This window comes from Moschus berezovskii, chromosome 1, assembly GCF_049115385.1.
Source record: "Moschus berezovskii isolate FMDL1 chromosome 1, NW_MosBer_1.0, whole genome shotgun sequence".
NCBI classification, from domain to species: domain Eukaryota; kingdom Metazoa; phylum Chordata; class Mammalia; order Artiodactyla; family Moschidae; genus Moschus; species Moschus berezovskii.
Window position 1 is genome coordinate 118108412 of NC_142460.1, and position 20805 is coordinate 118129216.

At 41.6% G+C, this 20805-nt stretch overlaps 1 protein-coding gene across 4 annotated transcripts in view; it reads left to right on the forward strand.

The window, feature by feature from the left end:
- The window catches only part of LOC148778833 (uncharacterized), a 94962-nt gene that overhangs the window by 13709 nt on the left and 60448 nt on the right, over window positions 1–20805 (forward strand). For 3 of the 4 annotated variants that reach the window (XR_016038112.1, XR_016038110.1, XM_088839092.1), the window contains 3 exons: window positions 6515–6883; window positions 6973–7131; window positions 10684–13474. Coding sequence is in view for 1 of the 4 variants with exons in the window: in XM_088839092.1 (XP_088695218.1) it covers window positions 13378–13474 (97 nt within the window). In the remaining 3 variants the exon portion in view is untranslated. The remainder of the gene's footprint in view (window positions 1–6514; window positions 6884–6972; window positions 7132–10683; window positions 13475–20805) is intronic. The other variant, XR_016038109.1, reaches the window with a different exon arrangement.

Consider the following 20805-nt stretch of genomic DNA (forward strand, 5'->3'; position numbering starts at 1 on the left):
ACTGCCAGCCTCTCACTCCCACCTCCCTCCCACTCTCACCTCCCATCCTTGGCAAAACAAAACAGATTGCTTGGAGGTAAACCATCTGGGCCAGGACTTTTTGTTATTTAATTTGCACTATGAGTGTGTCAGTCACTTCACCTCTCTGGGCCTCAATTTCCTCATTTGTAAAACAGAGGTGAAGGTATATGACCTTCCTGATTCTCACAGCTTTTCTGAGGCTTAAAGAACTTGATAAATGAGTGAAGAAACACTAATTCCCTAAACAAGTACAGTTACTGTTAATTTCAGATTATCTATTCCTAAGTACATTAAAGAGATTTTGGCTTATAAAATCTCATTATTACAGAGGCTTTTCCCTTAACTATATTGGGAAGTTCCAATATTTCCCATGTTTAACCCATAAATTATGCTACTTCATTAAGGACACGGTTGAGTGGATTCGTGGTTAGGTTATGGGACTAAGCATAATACTTCCTGTATTCTTATCTGACTTGGTCATTGTTTTGTTATTGCTTTAGGGAAAATCTTAATGTCTTAATTTGCTGTAAAAACAAATACATATCGGGAATATGTACTTTAAAAAGGGTCATGAGACTTTGAATGGATTCAGATGTGAGGGCTTTTCTAAGTGAATTTTGTTCTTTGTAGCCAAATATTTCTAAGGTGATTGTTAATTGTGTATTCAAAATATATATGTACAAAAAAAAACTAATTTAAAATGAGCTTTTACTTTGTCTTGAGCAATATGCTTATATTCTCATTCAGTCTGTAAGCTGTATAGTATATAACACTATGGCTGTTTTTCACAAATAAGAAAGACTAGTTTCAGTAATGCACTCAAAGATAACCAGCTACAGGAGACATTGCTGGGATGAAGACTCACTTTTCTTTGATGCAAAATGCCTATTCATTTTACTAGACCTATGCTCCTCACAGTGTGGTCTGGGGAAAACCAGCATGGAATCACCTGGATCTAGTTAGAAATGGAATCTCAGGCTCCACCCATCTGCCTACTGAATCACAGTATGCATTCTAGAAGGAATCCCACATTAAAGATTGAGAATCTTTCATTAGACCACCTGGCCTCTCAAACAGACTGCTGACATAGTGGTTATCTTCACAGCTGACCTGGTTCCTCGATGAGCCCCCAACACCACATACCCTTATACCAGCACAAGCTCCAGGCAAAACTAATTACTGCTTCTCTTTACATGTGGCACTGGTTTATGCCACCATTATGACCTTTTTCTGTGCCACACTGTGAGAGTAATGGCAGAAAGCGAAGAGGAACTAAAGAGCCTCTTGATGAAGGCGAAAGAGGAGAGCAAAAAAGTTGACTTAAAATGCAACATTCAAAAAACTAAGATCATGGCATCTGGTCTTATCACTTCATGGCAAATAGATGGGGAAAAAATGGAAATAGTGACAGATTTAATTTTCTTGGCCTCCAAAATCACTGCAGACGGTGACTACATCCATGAAATTAATGGCTTGCTCCTTGGAAGAAAAGTTATGATAAACCTAGACAGCACACTAAAAAGCAGAGACATCACTTTGCCGACAAAGGTCCATATAGTCAAAGCTATGGTTTTTCCAGTATTCCTGTATGGACATGAGAGTTGGATCATAAAGAAGGCTGAGTGCCAAAGAATTGAGGCTTTCAAACTTTGGTGCTAGAGAAGACTCTTGAGAGTCCCTGGACAGCAAGGAAATCAAACCAGAAATCAACTCTGAATATTCATTGGAAGGACAAATGCTGAAGCTGAAACTCTAATACTTTGGCCACCTGATGTGAAGAGCTGATTCTTTAGAAAAGACCTTGATGCTGGGAAAGATTGAAGGCAGGAGGAGAAGGAAGCAACAGAGGATAAGATAGTTGGATGGCATCACTGACCCAATGAACTTGAGTTTGAGCAAATTCCAGGAGGTAGTGAAGGACAGGGAAGCCTGGCGTGCTGCAGTCCACGGGGTTGCAAAGAGCTGGACTTGACTCAGTCACTGAACAACAATATGAGGGTAGGATGGATCTTGTCAATTTTTGTATCCTATGTGCCTGTGACTCAAATAATGGTTGGTTAAATGAACAGACTAAAGAGCACTTTCTTAGTATCTCAAAATTTTCCCTTTGTAATCTCTTCCCCTATAGTATTCATCAGGCCTGACATTCTTCACACTGAGAGACACAACTGCTATCATTTGGAAGAGTTGCTAGTAAGTCATATAGGCTAGAGGGTAATCCATTCCCCGAGACACGCTACTACAGTGGGGGAAATCTCAGAGCCAGGAGGCTTCCCCTGTCTTTGCCATTAGTAAGCTGCATGACTTTTGGCAAGTCCCTTCAATTCCCTGAATTTCCATTTCCCATCAAAGACAGATGAAGTTTTGAGTTCTGAAATACAGGAATTTTTCACCCATCATGATCTGCTATTTGCATTTCTATCACCTCTAAATGTTCAAACCCCAAACCTGTTCTTTATCCAAAGCCCTAAGCCTAAAGAGGGCAGGGAACAGGGAAGATGAATATGTTCCATAACTGATCTTAATTCAAAAAAAGAAGAGATCCTTGAGGAAAATCACTCACACTGATGATCTTTCAGGAACTTTTTAAAATCATGAGCATTTCCTGTTCTAACAGCTCTTAGGTCTTACTTCTTGGGTACTTGGATGTCACCTGCAAAAGACACTAAATCGGCCAGTTGTGTGGACAACTGTGCAGTTCTGGAAAAGTTAGAGAGAGACAGAGATCTGAATATACTCTCAGCTCTCTACAGCAATTCTCTGCTACACTGTTTCAACGACACGTTTTGAGGTATGCCTCAAATGGTTGTTATTAATAAGAGCTATTATATATTAAACTTCGTAAATAATTTGCTTTTTTTTTTAGAAAGTACTAGATTTTATCCAAGTTTATCCCCACCACCATCACTAGTTTCTATCTCCTTGTGCTTTTTTGAATGAGAGAAAGAGACGAAGCTATCAATAGCTCTCAAGGAATCTCCTCTAATCAAGGCCTTATCTTAACTCTGCCACAGTCCTGAAATCTAGGTATGGTCAAGGAGTTGTATGGTTCAGATACATGTGAACGTCATTTTTCTCTTGTGTCCTAGGGATAAAAGTGTTGAGGTGGGCTGCATTTGGGGATGTTGACATCATAGTTGTGCAAGCAGAGTTCCTTTGTGAGATTTTCATGGCCTGTTGAAGAAAGCAATGTATTGGGAAGACAATCCAGGGCTGAACAAAGAGGATGGTTGTTATATATTTAAAATGCTTTCTTTCCATTAATAAGAGAAAATTTAATGGCTCTGGTTTCCCCAACTGTCATGAGAGCCGTGACTTTTAATCATTTTGACTATAACATACATTAAGAAATACATTGTCCAAAGTAACTATGGTGTGTGGGTATATACATACATAATGGTTTATATATGATGATAAATATGTGGACTTCCCAGGTGATGCTAGTGGTAGAGAACTTGCCTGCCAATGCAGGAGATATAAGAGAGGCTGGTTTGATCCCTGAGTTGGGAAGATTCCCTGGAGGAAGACATGGCAATCCACTCTAGCATTCTTGCCTGGAGAATCTCATGGACAGAGGAGTCTGATGGGCTACAGTCCGTGGCGTCACAAAGAATCAGACATGACTGAAGTGACTGAGCATGCAATGGTTTATATATGATTGGGAAAATATATAAATAAAACTTTAAAATATCACAAAACCATGCTTACTTTTACTATGTTTATAGTTGTTTATTGTATTTTTTGGCTTCCCAGGTGGCTCAGTGGTAAAGAATTCATTTGCTAAACAGGAGACACAGGTTCAATCCCTGTTCAGGAAGATCCCTTAGAGAAGGAAATGGCAACCCACACCAATATTCTTCCTTGGAAAAACCCAAGGACAGAGGAGTCTGGTGGGCTACAGTCCATGGGTTTGCAGAGTCAGACATGTCTTAGTGACTAATCAACAACGACATAGTATTTTTTATTCTAATGCACTTTTTAAAAAACATCAGATGCAATCCACTAAATTGATTTCATGACCATTAGTGGATTGCAACTTAGAATTTAAAGATATTGCTTCATAAGTATCTACACTTTCCAGCCTTGACCAGTTGCTTACTGCCAATTAGCTGAAAATGACTGAGCTAGTGTCCTCTTTCACAGATAAAGGCTGGAGTTCTGGCCAACAGATGATGACAGCTGTCTTAGAAACACTAGATGACTGGTTTGGCCATGATAAACAAAATAAAAACACTTCTTTCCATTTAGTGGAACTCAGTGAATTCTACAAAACATTCAGCCAAGCAGCTGTTGTTAAGCCATTCATAAATAAATTGTCCTACTTTATCACAAATTTATAAACCACTACACCATTGTGCTGATCAAGTCAGCTGAAAAGAAAGCATCGTCAAGGTGGAATTACACCATTATCTTCACATAAATTTTTATTAATAAGGAAGTAGCTGGAATGTTAGTGTTGTTTTTTTCTTCAGTTCAGTTCAGTTCAGTTCAGTCGCTCAGTCGTGTCCGACTCTTTGCGACCCCATGAATCACAGCACACCAGGCCTCCCTGTCCATCACCAACTCCCAGAGTTCACTCAAACTCATGTCCATCGAGTCGGTGATGCCATCCAGCCATCTCATTCTCTGTTGTCCCCGTCTCCTCCCACCCCCAATCACTCCTAGCATCAGACTCTTTTCCAGTGAGTCAACTCGTAGCAGAAATATGCAAAAATCCAATATAAAAGGATCTGATCCTCTTCAAAATTTGTTTGTCTATTTTTGCCTCAATGGGATCCCAAATTATAAGCTAAAAGTTCCAGTTTTCACATTTTAGAAGTTTCAAATTCTACATCATCAGAACAGTTTTTTATGTGTGAAATATTTTTAATTCTATTCTTAAAATGTTTCTATGTTAAAGAAAACTGTCTGAGATTTTTGTCATTGCTGTTAATTAACTATTTGGCCTTTCTGTGATTTTTTTAAAAAAACAAACAACATTTTACTCAAAATGTGTTTGTAAATATTTTCTCCCATTCTGAGAGTTGTCTTTTTGTCTTGTTTATGGCTTTATTTGCTATGCAAAAGCTTTTACGTTTAATTAGGTCCCATTTGTTTACTTTTATTTTTATTTTCATTACTTTAGGAGGTGGGTCAAAAAGGATCTTGCTGTGATTTATGTCAAAGAGTGTTCTGCTTCTGTTTTCCTCTAAGAGTTTTAATGTGTTCAGCCTTATATTTAGGTCTTTAATCCATTTTGAGTAAAATATATGTGGAATCTAGAAAAATGGTATAGACGAACCTATTTGCAAAGCAGCAGTAGGGACACAGACATAGAGGACAAACTGGGGAGGGTGGGTGGGATGAACTGGGAGACTGGGATGGACATAAACCCTTTACTGTGTATAAAATAGATAACTAGTGAGAACTTCGGCGGTGGGGGGGGCGGCAAAAGCAAAAGGTACAATCTGTTCATAGGACGTAAGTTAACCTTAAAAATGCACCCCAATATATGTTGGAATACTGTTTCATTACACTTATATGAGGCACCTAGAATAGTCAAAATCTTAGAGTCAGAAAGTATATTGGTAGATGCCAGGGGCAGAGGGGTGAAGGGGGTGCAGGGGGGAACGAGGACTTAAGAGTTTGATGAGGAAGAAGTTTCAATTTAGGAAGATGGAAAATTCAAGAGATGGATGACGGTAAGAGTTGCACAACAGTGTGAATGTACTTAGTGCTACTGAACTGTACAGTTAAGTATGGTTAAAACAGTATGATTTATACTATGTGACTTTTACCACAATTAAAAAAAATAAATTAAAATGTGTTTCTTTCCTGAAAGTACCTTTAAAATCCATTCTGAGATACAGAATCTATGGCCATATCCCAGTTCTGACTAGTGAAATTTAAGAAGCAACCACTATAGAATGTTATAGAGAGCTGGAGTGACTTCCATGTAAGTGCAACAAGGAGCTCAGAGAGAACAGTGGAGTAACTAAGCTGCTGCTTTGGAGGTGGCATGTGGTTTCTGCACTATTGGGTGGGAAATAGATATTGTGATTGTTTTTACTCAAGCAATTTCTGCTCTTGTGGAAGAACTGAATGCAGGAGATAACCCCCGTACAGTGCTTGAGCATGTATGCGTACTAAGTCGCTTCAGTAGTGTCTGACTCTTTGCAATGCTCTGGACTGTAGCATACCAGTCTCCTCTGTCCATGGGATTCTCCAGGCAAAAATACTGGAGTGGGTTGCCATTTCCTCCTCCAGGGGATCAGGGATCTAACCTGCATCTCTGGCATCTTCTGCATTGGCAGGCGGGTTCTTTACCCTTGGGAAGTCCCAAGCACTTGAGCAGGGTTTATTAAATATTCTGCTCTGGAGTATAAATTGGATAAAGCTCTACCCTGCGTATCTGAGATTTTTTAAAAAACTAATAGCTGAATGTGGACTCTTTTATGTCTGAAAAATAAATGTTTATTCATAAATTATTATTTTCTTATTTGGCAATGACTAGAGATATGGAAGCAAGATTGGACCGTGCCAAGAAGGCTAAGCAGACCTAATCTCATGCTGGAGAAAACAAAAACACGTAAAAGATTTAATACGGACTTGGAGAAATATCCTGGCAACTCTTGTGATTGAGTTACTGGGCCAAGGAACCAGTCCACACCCAGGAATAGGATGCTATTATTCTGAGGAGAGTTATCCTACCCACTGCAAGCATCCTGGAGTGAGGTCAGTCCTGAGACAGAATGACAGGCAAGACTTGCAGGGAAACACCTTCCTCTCATGGGACTGAAGGGCAACTGAGCTTGGATTTCCACTGGTGGAGGTTTAGTTGTTCCAAACCATACAGGAATCTCTGGGAGCTACAGATGCTAAGGTAGGATATGGGTCCCTGAGTTTGAACACTAGCAGAGCTAGCAGTTGTTGTCAAAAATGTACTTATTATCTGTGTTCCATTTCTTTGAGCCCCAAACCTTTCCTAGCTTCTTTCTGAGAGCCACGGCTAGTCTCATTTGTGCTGTCAGACACTGAAGAGCCAGGATGAGAGCACCTCAGCAATATGAGAGCGATACCAGGAAACAGAGAGCGAGCGAGCACTTGTGCTGTGCACAATGCTGAGCAAGGGTAAGAGGATCACTGTGCGGGGGGTTTCCTCCTCAGGTTGTCAGCCACAGAGGCAGCGGTGTGATGGCAAGATGGGGAGCCTAGACTGGAAGTACCAGTTAGACTTGGTCAGGGAAATACATGGGGTAATTCTCTGGGAAACCCTTAGAAATAATGTAGAGACCTTCCCAGAAGGGCTAATTTCTGGCTGTTTTGAAATAAAAAGATGAAGGTACATAGAGATGAAACAAGCATGAACAAATCCCCTTTGTAATATTGCAAAAATATTTTCAGAATCTATTAACCACATTGGAATAAGACTGATTCTCTATCTTTCCTAGCAATAAATGAAAAAATTCATTAGTGAAACGTGAACTCACAAAGAAAGTGAGTTTGGTTTAGCAAAATTAGCTATTCTCTGCTTCCATGTTAGAGCGCTTATTTCTGGCGGTCTTCAGCACAGTTATTCCATATCTTCTCAAAGATGGTGGAGAGTGGGATAAATGGATAGAATTTAAGGGTGACCTGCTGAAGATTTTTTAAGGTGAAACAAAGGTTTCTACTGTCTGCTTCCTCCTCTGTAAAACTGATCCTAGGAAGTTTGGGAAACTCCAGGCCATTTTTGCTTCTTGCACACACTGAGCTCTAGTTTAATGTCATCTTGTAGCTGGGCCAGTTGTGGAGACAAACAACAGCAACAAGAAAAAGAGCAACTGAGATCTGCAACTGATTGTCAAACAGTTTGACCACAAACATTAAAATAAGCTCAATGTATATTTAATTGTATATAGATGTGTGTGCATAGACAGAAAGAGAGTACAGCAGCATGTTAAAGACTGGTACATCTAGGTTTAAATTTGAGAGTTATTTTACACTTTCAGTGTTTCTATAGATTTGAAAATTTTCAAAATAAAAAGTGCTGAAAGGGTGGGAAGGAGCAATAAGAGAGTTCTTAAATCTTGAAAGAGGTGATAATCAGAGTACAGATGTCAAATTTAATAAGGTCATTATATTTTGTATTATTCAGTATTATGCAACTTTATGTTACACAGTGACTAGCCTAGGGCTTAGAATTTAGAAGGGATTCGCTTATTTTTTGAATAGCATCGATTAAACCACTTTTCACACCACTGTAAGAACATACCAAAGGGACCTCTGGAGGGGGCACTCCATTCCCCTGTACTCCTGAGGCTGTATGATACCCGTGTCCACATATGTATTTCACCCTTGAGTGGAAGCATAGGGATAGGAAGATGTACTGTACTCTACATCCTCTCAGCTCCATGGACCTGCAGTGTCTGAGGTCCATGTCTCCTGAGAATTTGTTATTAGAGATGTGGAATGTTTCTCCAGCCCCAGACCTCCTGAAGCAGAATCTGATTCCTAAGCACTTTAATTTCATTCCTGTTAGAATAAAAACTGGCTAAAGCCATTTGTTGTTGCGGTTCAGTTGCTAAATCATGTCTGACTCTTCGTGACCCCATGGACAGGAGCATGACAGGCTTCCATGTCCTTCACTATCTCCTGGAGTTTGCTCAAACTTGTGTCCATTGAGTCGGTGATGCCATCCAACCATCTCATCCTTTGTCGTCCCCTTCTCCTCCTGCCCTCAATCTTTCCCAGCATTAGGGTCTTTTCCAATGAGTCAGCTCTTCACATCAGGTGGCCAAAGTATTGGAGCTTCAGCTTCAGCATTGGTCCTTCTAATGAATATTCAGGGTGACTTCCTTTAGGATTGACTGGTTTGATCTCCTTGCTGTCCAAGGGACTCTCAAGAGTCTTCTCCAGCACCCGAGTTTGAAAGCATCAATTTTTTGGTGCTCAGCCTTCTTTAAAGCCATTTAGCTGCATTAAATGTCTCCATGATTGCTTATAAGTAAACGTTAAGACATATAACCAAACGATTTCTTAGGACTTAGTGCATTCTTTGCCAACACTTAAAAGGAGAGCTGTTTTTCTAATCAAATGTAAGTACCTTATTTCTTCAAAAACCTTTTAAAAAACGTGTGGGTGATAATGATTTTCCACATGTGAGTTAAGTATCTCCGACAATTATTCTGATCATGGTAAGAGAAAAATTTTAGATTATAAACTAAAAATAGAAAATGATACCAATTAGAATGCTTTAATTAGTTAAAAAAATATAGAAATATGCGACAGATTGTAAAAGTTTGCTGAAAGGTCTTCTTGACATTTATAATTTTCTTTTCAGTAACCCTCTAAGTAGAGATAATTTAAAAGTAGTTTACTGATGGTTCAAGAGTTTAGAAGTGTCCCTCCCACCTTGATTATTCTGTGTCACCAGAGCTGAGGAGAATAAGAGGAAAATGGGGCCTTCTCCTATCTTCTTCAGTCTCTAGACAGGGTTGAAACTCAAGACATCTGTGGTGACTGCCTTAAGAAAGAGATCAATGGCCTGGAGCCCAAGCAAGGGAGAGGTAGATGTATTTGTAACTTGGAAATTTCAGTGAAGTTGGGAAGAAAACTGTGTGCCTTCTTCTGGATAAATATGTCCAGTATAATTATTAAGCTTAAAAAATGCCAAAGGAAAAAGTCGGGGGGGAACCCTCACATTTATTTGGAATCCTGCATCTGGAAGCTTTTTTCTCCCCTTAGGAAATATTTGTGGCTCTTTGTTCCTGTAAAGGAGGAAAATGTGCTTGTAAATTTCACCCAAGAGGAAGCATATCTTTGCATCCACTGCACCAGGACGGAATAGACCCAACCCCACAAACACAGGCCAAAATTCCAGAAATTTGACCAAAGGCAACTAGGGGGATGGGGTGAGAGTAAGGGGTGGACTTATGCAAGAAAAGCAACCCAACCTGGCAGAAAATTTCAGTGAGGAAGTTCTCTGGGCCAAACTTGGCCTCAAAGAAAAATACTCCACCCTCTTCAAGCTGCTAAGATGGCAAGGGAGGCAGTGGCTTCATTGGCCGTGCAGACCTCCCTAGACAAATGGATCCCTCTGAGACCAGCCAAAAGCAAACTTCCTGTTACACACTAGACATACATCTATATGCACAGAGGTCAGTCTTGAGTGTCAGGGAGTTGCTTGTGGTGTGAGAGCAGCCAGGGAAACCATCCCTAAGTTTCACAGACTGCCCATCTGAGTGCCTAAGATTAAACCATTGTTGGTTCTTTCCTTTTGTCAGAATTGTAGCTCGGACGGTAAAGAATCTGCCTGTAACACAGGAGACCTGGTTCGATCCCTGGGTCAGGGGAGGATCCTCTGGAGAAGGAAATGGCAACCCACTCCAGTATTCTTGCCTGAAGAATCCCATGGATAGAGGACTTTGGCAGGCTACAGCCTGTGGGGTCGCAAAGAGTGGACACGACTGAGCGACTAACACTACAACTACTACACTCACACTAACGTTCCCTTAAAATGGAAACTAACCTGGGAGCAGGGGTGGGGAAGTTAGGTATCGTAGGGTGTCATTCAAGACTTCTTTTTGGTATTAAAACCTGAGGTTTTGCTCCACACACAGGGACCAAATGACAAAGGGTGAGGTTCAAGCAGGAGCACTCTTTATTGTCACTAACCACACTTCCTTATTCCCACTTCTTAAGGTGGATGTGAAATGTTTTTCCACAACAGAAAGTAATTTGACCTCCAGGTGAGGCAGGAAAGGAAGGATGAAGATTATACAGTTCTTTCTCTGCCTTGCCTGTTTTCCAACTGTGAGAAGAAGCTCACCTGGAATTCCTCAGTTACACCACCAACAAAGGAATTCAAGACTGTCAAGATGGTGTCCCTCATTTTGGGGGCAAAACCAATTCTCATATGGGGGTTTCCAGATTTCAACTGTTGCCCTGCCAGTCAGATGTACCTGGAGTCTGAGAGTGTGGCAATCCCTCTGCCCTCTTTTGAAACCAATACAATTAATACACTTCATACTCTTAAAAGGGCTTCCCAGGTGGCACACTCTGTCTCTAGTTGCTTTAGTCCTGTCCAACTCTTTGCAACCCCATCAACTGTAGCCCACGAGGCTCTTCTGTCCATGGAATTCTCCAGGCAAGAATACTGGATTGGGTTGCCATTCCCTTCTCCAGGGGATCTTCCTGACCCAGGGATCAAACCTGGGTTTCTGCCTCGCAGACTCTTTACCATCTGAGCCACCAAGGGATTCCAGGTGGCGCTAGTGGCGAAGAACCTGCTAGCCAAGGCAGGAGACACAAGAGACATGGGTTCAGTCCCTGGGTCGGGAAGACCCTCTGGAGGAGGGCACGGCGACCCACTCCAGTATTCTTCCCATGGATACAGAAGCCAGGCAGGCTTCAGTCCATGGGGTCTCAAGGAGTCAAACAGGACTGAGTGACTAACACACACACACACATACTCTTAAATCCTTTCCTGGGTGAGGCCTGGTGCTTCAACCAGAAACCTCAGCAGAAGCATTTATTGTTTCATCTTAGAGAAACATTCTTATAATGAATGAAACCTGCTACCTTGAATATTTAGTTTCTACCTTACATAATTTTAAAAATTTGTTTTCATCACCAGTCTTCATGACCATCTCCTCAGTCATGGGTGTCTTGCCAGGTTCACACTGGCCCTTGCAAAAGGAAATTTTTGGTATTTCCCTGGCAGTACAAATAAGAGCTCAGCAATGAAAGGTGATTGCAGAGCCTCGTGTTGTCAGTTTTGTGCAGCTTGGACTTGCGGTTGAGGCCTGCACCTGAGACAAGCACACACATACCTACACACACACCCCATGGAATCTCAGGCTCAAAGTCTGAGTGGCACTGACTTATGCTTCTGGTTCGTGTTTCGACTTCCAAGGCTCCTGGCCTCAGTTCTGCGCAGTGTATCAACAGGAGCTGCCGCTCAGATCAAGCTGGAGATGCCCATGGACTGTTTATAAGAACACTGGGACTCTTCAGAAAATCTATGTCTAGGTAGACAGTCTCTTTGACCCCTTTCATCTCTTTCAGACTTCTCTGCCTGGACTTTTTCCTCTTTCCTAAGGTACCTTCCTAAGGCTTGCAACCCCCATAATCTTTAGAGACAACTCTCCTCATCACATACAAGAGACACCCTTGTCTCCATCTAAACTTTTGTTCTAGCTCTTCCTTGCAAGCAATATTGTAACAACTAATATTTTGACATTTGCAGTTTACAAAACATAGATAACTATGTTGAACCCAAACAACCCTGTCAGGACTGTAAAATCATCCACATTTTAGCATAAAAACAAATGTAAGGCTCAGAGGTTCAGTGACTTATTCAAGTTACATGATAATTGATGAACTTATGGCCTTCCTGTTCTGCCTACTGGGGGTCCCACCATCAACCCTGCAGGTTCTGTGACAACCTGGACCACGTTATCCTCTCTGCATCAGTCTATTTATGCTTCCCAAAGGCTCCAACAAAGCAAGAGGAAGCTTCTTTATTGGAGTTCATTTCCTGAATGAGAAAGAGCAATTCTTAAGCAAGTTTGCAAGTGAGATTTTATGTATTTATATATTTATACATGCTTAGCGTAAACTGGGCTTCCCACGTAGTGCAGGGGTAAGGAATCTGCCTGTCAGTGCAGGAGATGTGGTTTCGATTCCTGGGTTGGGAAGATTCCCCTCGAGAAGGGAAAGGCTACCCACTCCAGTATTCTTGCCTGGAAAATTCCATGAACAGAGGAGCATAGCAGGTTACAGGGTTGAATATGACTGAGAGATTGAGCATGCATATTTATACACACACACTACATACATGTATTTTATCTTTATTTTCTCAACTCATGATAGCCTTACTACTACTGGAGATAATGCAGTATCTTCTCAACAATTTCTATTTGATCATGTTCATTAGAGAAGGTAGCATTAAGCTTGATTAGTGTGAACAAGCCCAAGTGGGAACTTGGGCGAGGTTCCCAGTTTGAGTAATGCCCCACTTTGGACTAGTTGGTGAGCATGAGGGCAAGAGCCTCCTCAGTGCAGGTTCTTTGGAGGGACAGGGGGACGGGGAGAACAGGGGAGGAATCCTAGGATCTCTTTGCAGTCTAAGGTTCATGGAGAAGTACTGGGGGCAGATGCTGAAAGCATTCTTTTCACAAATGACTTCTTGAAACTCATGAGACAGCAATGCTCCTTCAGGGCCCCGCTGGAAAGGTGTAAGGGAGAGGTGTGGGAAATGTAACTACTAATTTTGATGGAAAAGAACAGATTTTTTTGCAGAAGGAGGCTGAGAGGGAGCCCAGCTCATTTGTGCCTTGGAAGGAAACAGCAAGAAGGGCACGAAAGCAGCTTCCACCCAGGAAAGCAGAAATAATGGCTCTGAATTCCAGAGGTCTGAGTGGGAAAGGACTTCATCAAACTATGCAAGACACCCCAGACTCCCACCAGAATAACCTGGGGCCCCTTTTAGGTAAGGAAGAGACCAGGTCTCGCAGTTATATAGGAGGGAACTGGAGACGTGACTATCAATGGTAATAGGACCTCTATCACCACGATTAACCAGCCTCTGGGATGCTGGTGTGCAAACAATGAAGAATCTCAACATAAATTTTGGCCAACCTTCCACTTTGTCATAAACAATGTAATAATTGCACATTTCTGGTTTTTGAAGAAAAAAAAGAAAGGTATTTAATTTGTCCACACAATAATAGCAGTTACAGGCAAACTTCATTGAGAATGACTGCCTATCAAGGGCTGACAGCTTTCTCAGTACTCTGGGCAATGAGGTAGGTGATAGGTGGGGAAAAGTTAGCCCCACCAGCCCCCTTTTGACTGCCCCAGACTTTATAACCTCTGACAAAGTACCCTGTGGAACAAGGGCATTTAGGCAGAAGGCAAGGCTTGGCTCATCCCTTACTGATACGAGAACAAAATGAAGACAGCTTTCTGTTTCTTTTTACTAGTGTATTTTCTCATTCTTTTTCTTGGTAAAGAGTATACATTCAGCCTGAAGATAGGGCTGTATAAAAGAGCAGAAACACTGGAGCTCAGCTAACTGGGTTGAATTCCCAACCTGTGACATGGAAAAATGGACAAACCTCTTAAACACCATTCTCATCAGTAGAGAAATGGCTCTAACTGCAGAGGGCAGGGCTACATCCCAATTAGAAACTCTGCACTCAGACCGCCCAGGTGTGAATCCTAGCTCTACTGCTCCCGTGTGACCTGGGGCCAACTAACGATACTGAACCTTTTTGAACCTCAGCTTTTTCATCTGTAAAATGTTTTTAAGTTTGGTATGAGGATGAACTGAGGGGAAAAATACAAGGTCCATAGCTTCTGGCACATATCATGCACTCAAAAATATCACTTATGAACTATGCATGTTTTTGATGCATTTTTGTTTATTTATACCTGAGCTATTATTTTTTAATGGGAATTTATTTTTTGTTAGAGGTTGTTCTTGTTTTTGAGAAGCCATTCTTACCTCTAACTGATTTAAGACACCTACTCCTAAACTCTTCTTTGGCTTAAGGGTCTCTGCTTTGTCCTTTTTGTGTGAGTACAAGAGAAGACTCTACACATGGACATCACCAGATGGTCAACACCGAAATCAGATTGATTATATTCTTTGCAACCAAAGATGGAGAAGCTGTATACAGTTAGCGAAAACAAGACCAGGAGCTGACTGTGGCTCAGATCATGAACTCCTTATTGCGAAGTTCAGACTTAAATTGAAGAAAGTAGGGAAAACCACTAGACCATTCAGATATGACCTCAATCAAATCCCTTATGATTATGCAGTGGAAGTGAGAAATAGATTTAAGGGACTAGATCTGATTGATAGAGTGCCTGATGAACTCTGGACGGAGGTTCGTGACATTGTACAGGAGACAGGGACCAAGACCATCCCCATGGAAAAGAAATGCAAAAGAGCGAAATGGCTGTCTGAGGAGGCCTTACAAATAGCTGTAAAAAGAAGAGAGGCGAAAAGCAAAGGAGAAAAGGAAAGATATAAGCATCTGAATGCAGAGTTCCAAAGAATAGCAAGGAGAGATAAGAAAGCCTTCCTCAGTGATCAATGCAAAGAAATAGAGGAAAACAACAGAATAGGAAAAACAAGAGACCTCTTCAAGAAAATTAGAGATTCCAAGGGAACTTTTCATGCAAAGATGGGCTCGATAAAGGACAGAAATGGTATGGACCTAACAGAAGCAGAAGATATTAAGAAGAGGTGGCAGGAATACACAGAAGAACTGTACAAAAAAGATCTTCACGACCAAGATAGTCACGATAATGTGATCACTGACCTAGAGCCAGACATCTTGGAATGTGAAGTCAAGTGGGCCTTAGAAAGCATCACTACGAACAAAGCTAGTGGTGGTGATGGAATTCCAGTTGAGCTATTTCAAGTCTTGAAAGATGATGCTGTGAAAGTGCTGCACTCAATATGCCAGCAGATTTGGAAAACTCAGCAGTGGCCACAGGACTGGAAGAGGTCAGTCTTCATTCCAATCCCAAAGAAAGGCAATGCCAAAGAATGCTCAAACTACCGCACAATTGCACTCATCTCACACGCTAGTAAAGTCATGCTCAAAATTCTCCAAGCCAGGCTTCAGCAGTATGTAAACCGTGAACTCCCAGATGTTCAAGCAGGTTTTAGAAAAGGCAGAGGCACCAGAGATCAAATTGCCAACATCCGCTGGATCATGGAGAAAGCAAGAGAGTTTCAGAAAAACATCTATTTCTGCTTCATTGACTATGCCAAAGCCTTTGACTGTGTGGATCACAATAAACTGTGGAACATTCTGAAAGAGATGGGAATCCCAGACCACCTGACCTGCCTCTTGAGAAACCTGTATGCAGGTCAGGAAGCAACAGTTAGAACCGGTCATGGAACAACAGACTGGTTCCAAATAGGAAAAGGAGTGCGTCAAGGTTGTATATTGTCACCTTGCTTATTTAACTTCTATGCAGAGTACATCATGAGGAACGCTGGGCTGGAAGAAGCACAAGCTGGAATCAAGATTGCTGGGAGAAATATCAATAACCTCAGATATGCAGATGACACTACCCTTATGGCAGAAAGTGAAGAGGAACTCAAAAGCCTCTTGATGAAAGTGAAAGAGGAGAGTGAAAAGGTTGGCTTGAAGCTCAACATTCAGAAAACAAAGATCATGGCATCTGGTCCCATCACTTCATGGGAAATAGATGGAAAAACAGTGGAAACAGTGTCAGACTTTGTTTTTTTGGGGCTCCAAAATCACTGCAGATGCTGATTGCAGCCATGAAATTAAAAGACGCTTGCTCCTTGGAAGGAAAGTTATGACCAACCTTGATAGTATATTAAAAAGCAGAGACATTACTTTGCCGACCAAGGTCCGTCTAGTCAAGGCAATGGTTTTTCCCGTGGTCATGTATGGATGTGAGAGTTGGACTGTGAAGAAAGCTGATCGCCGAAGAATCGATGCTTTTGAACTGTGGTGTTGGAGAAGACTCTTGAGAGTCCCTTATACTGCAAGGAGATCCAACCAGTCCATTCTAAAGGAGATCAATCCTGGATGTTCATTGGAGGGACTGATGCTAAAGCTGAAACTCCAATACTTTGGCCACCTCATGAGACGAGTTGACTCACTGGAAAAGACTCTGATGCTGGGAAAGGTTGGGGGCGGGAGGAGAAGGGGACGACGGAGAATGAGATGGCTGGATGGCATCACCGACTCTGTGGACATGAGTTTGAGTGTACTCTGGGAGTTGGTGATGGACAGGGAGGCCTGGCGTGCTGTGATTCATGGGGTCGCGGAGAGTCGGACATGACTGAGCGACTGAACTGAACTGAACTGAACTGAACTTCTTGCACAGTACTTACCACAGTGTACTTTGATTTGTGTGTGTGTGTGGGGGGGGTTTGTTTGTCTCTTTCACTAAATTATAGATTACTTGAGGGCAGGGAATTTGTTCCCAGAACATAGCACACTGTTCAGTTCGGTCTCTCAGTTGTATCCAACTCTTTGCAAGTCCATGGACTGCAGCATGCCATGCCCCCTGTCCATCACCAGCTCCTGGAGCTTGCTTAAACTGATGTCCACTGAGTCAGTGATGTTATCCAACCATCTCATCCTCTGTCCTCCCCTTCTCCTCCTGCCCTCAATCTTTCCCAGCATCAGGGTCTTTTTCAATTAGTCAGTTCTTCGTATCAGGTGGCCAAAGTATTGGATCTTCAGCTTCAGCATCAGTCCCTCCAATGAATATTCAGGACTGATTTCCTTTAGGATTGACTGCTTTGATCTCCTTGCCGTCCAGGGGACTCTCAAGAGTCTTCTCTAACACCACAGTTCAAAAGCATCAATTCTTCAGTGCTCAGCTTTCTTTATGGTCCAACTCTTACATCCATACATGACTACTGGAAAAACTATAGCTTTGACTAGACAGACCTTTGTTGGCAAAGTAATGTCTCTGCTTTTTAATATACTGTAGGCTTTCACCAAATATTACTAGGAAAAGCGCAGAAGTGAATAGATATCTAAAAGGAATTTTGATTAGCAAGGAGATAGATGTTTTTGATTGGAAGGAGACAGAAATCCTTTCCTTCAATATATATCAGAATATAAGTGGCCTGGGCTAAAGTTAACTGTAGGCCAGAACAAAGAGACCTGGTCATGTTTTCTAGCTTCTGCAGTAATGGTTGACCCCTAAGGCTCTCCCAGACCACACGGCTGTAAGTTTGATCTGGAATATGTGTCCCTAGCCTCAGTATAGCCTCCAAAGAATGTGGCTGCAGTCCTTGGGACTGTTTTCTAGAAAATGGAGAACTCAACTGAGGAAGTATAGCTACCTGAGGAACTGAACTTGACTCCTCCCTCTGCTCGTTTTACCTCCTAATGGTCTCCCTGGACTACATCTTTCCTTCTGCTCTGTTCCCATAACCCTGGTTTTAGTTCAGCTCCTCATCATTTCTTTCCTGAATTACTGCATCACCTGGCTTCCTGGTTTTTTCCATCCCATTCTCCACAGCGCTTCAGGTTGAACATTCTACGAGGCAGACCTTTCCCTACCACCTGCCATTGTTCAGGGTCTATCTGCTTCCTACCTCCCTCAGGACAAAGGCTGAATGGGGCTCACGAGCTCTCTCAGGGTAGATCTCTGCATTCTGCCCATTTCTCATTCTTCATCTCTTTCTCCCGCTCTTCACTTCCTTTTATATTTGGACATCTAATCTACATGATGTTGCAGATCAGACCCCTCTCTCAAGTCCATGTCTCCATGTGCTCTAGGAAGTAATCCTTGTCTCTTCCTAAGATGGTTCACTATCCCCTCATTTGTTAGATGCAAGGAGATACCCAGATCTTTCTTTCACCACAGTAATAATCATATTGAATTGTTGTTGTTCAGACTCTCAGTTGTGTCCGACTCTTTGAGACCCCACAAAAGGCAGCACAACAGGCTTCCTTGTCCTTAACTATCTGCCTGAATTTGCTTAGACTCATGTCCACTGAGTTGATAATGCCATCCAAACATCTCATCCTCTGTCACCCCTCTTCTCCTGCCCTCAATCTTTCCCAGGAGCAAGGTATTTTCCAATGAGTTGGCTCTGCATCAGGTGGCTGAAGTATTAGAGCTCCAGATTCAGCAGCAGTCCTTCCAAAGAATATTCAGGGCTGATTTCCTTTAGGATTGTCTGACTGATCTCCTTGCTGTCCAAGGGACTCTCAAGCGTCTTCTCCAGCACCACAGTTTGAAAGTATCAATTCTTTGGAACTCAGCCTTCTTTATGGTACACCTCTCACATCCATACATGACTACTGGAAAAATCATAGCTTTGACTATACAGAACTTTGTTGGCAAAGTGATCTCTGCTTTTTAATACGCTAAGTTGGTCCTAGCTTTTCTTCCAAGGAGCAAGTGTCTTTTAATTTCATGGCTGCAGTCACTGTCCACAGTGATTTTGGAGCCCAAGAAAATCAGATCAGTCACTGTTTCCATTGTTTCCCCATCTATTCTCCAAGAAGTTATGGGACTGGATGCCATGATCTTAGTTTTCTGAATGTTGAGCTTTAAACAATTTTTTTCACTCTCCTCTTTCACCTTCATCAAGAGGCTCTTTAGTTCTTCTTCCCTTTCCGCCATTAGGGTGGTGTCATCTGCATGTCTGAGGTTATTTGATATTTCTCCCGGCAACCTTGATTCCAGCTTTTGCTTTATCCAGCCTGGCATTTCGCATGATATATTCTGCATATAAGTTAAATAAGCAGGGTGATGGTATACAGCCTGGACATACTCCTTTCACAATTTGGAACCAGTCCGTTGTTCCATATCCGGTTCTGTTGCTTCTTGACCTGCATTCAGGTTTCTCAGGAGGCAAGTAAGGTGGTATGGTATTCCCATCTCTTAAAGAATTTTCCACAGTTTGTTGTGATCCACACATTCAAAGGCTTTAGGGTAGTCAATGAAGCAAAAGTAGATGTTTTCCTATAATTAACTTGCTTTTTCTATGATCCAACAGATGTTGGAAATTTGATCTCTGGTTCCTCTGCCTTTTCTAAATCCAGCGTGTACATCTGGAAGTTCTTGGTTCACACACTGTTGAGGCCTAGCTTGAAGTATGTGGAGAGCATTACCTTGCTAGAATGTAAAATGAGTACAATCGTGCAGTAGTTTGAACATTCTTTGGCATTGCCCTTCTTTGGAATTGGAATGAAAACTGACCTCTTCCAGTTCTGTGGCCACTGCTGAGTTTTCCAAATTTGTTGGTATATTTTGTGTGCAGCACTTTAATAGCATCATCTTTTAGGATTTAAAATAGCTCAGCTAGAATTCCATCGCCTCCACTAGCTTTGCTGGTAGTAATGCTTCCTAAGGTCCACGTGACTTTACACTCCAGGACTGACATAAGCTAACTACTGAATTCATTCATCTAGCTTCCATTCATTCATTTTCTTATTCAGTGCTGTTACAGTGCCCTTACCAGACAGTCTTCTTGCTGCTAGAGAGACACGTACACATAACTAAGCCAAGAAAGAATCCTACTCTCATGGAGTTTACATTCTAGTAGAAGAAGAAAAATAATAAATACATGAACAAATTATTTTCCAATAAAAATGTGATACAAATTTTTGAAGGGAATAAATAGGGTGAAATATTGATTATATAACGTTCTGGTATGTGAGCAGGTGAAAATCAGGGAAGACCCCTCTGAGGGAGGTAATATTTGAATGAAGTCCAGAAGCATGATGAAAGGAAAACTATGCACAGTACCGGGGTTGCATGAAGTCCAAGGAAACACTGAGCCTGGAGTGCTGGAGGAAGGAAAGTTGTCACTATTCCTGGATTACATCATAAGTCCCCAGTTGACTGTAAGCTCTCTGAAACCCTGGGCAGTATCTCACACCTCACTATATTCACCAGGTATAGACTTGTGCCCAGAAACTAACAGTGTTAGTAAGTATTTGAATGAGTAAATATGATTTTAAAATTAGATGTTCTTTGGTATTTCACTTGAAAAACTGAAAAGGTCTTATCTTTTTATTATAAGAACTTTTATCCTAGGAATTATAATAAAATATTCTTCCCCTACCCCCACCAACTTTACTGAGATATAATTGACATATAACATGATATAAATTTAAAGTGGACAAAAGTGATGATTAGATATATTTATGCATTGTGAGATGATTACCACAATAAAATTAGTTCACTTATCTATCACTTCATGTAGTTACCTTGTGTGTGTGTGTGTGTGTGTGTGTGTGTGTGTGTGTGTATTGAGAACATTTAAGATCTATCCTCTTAGCAAATTTCAAG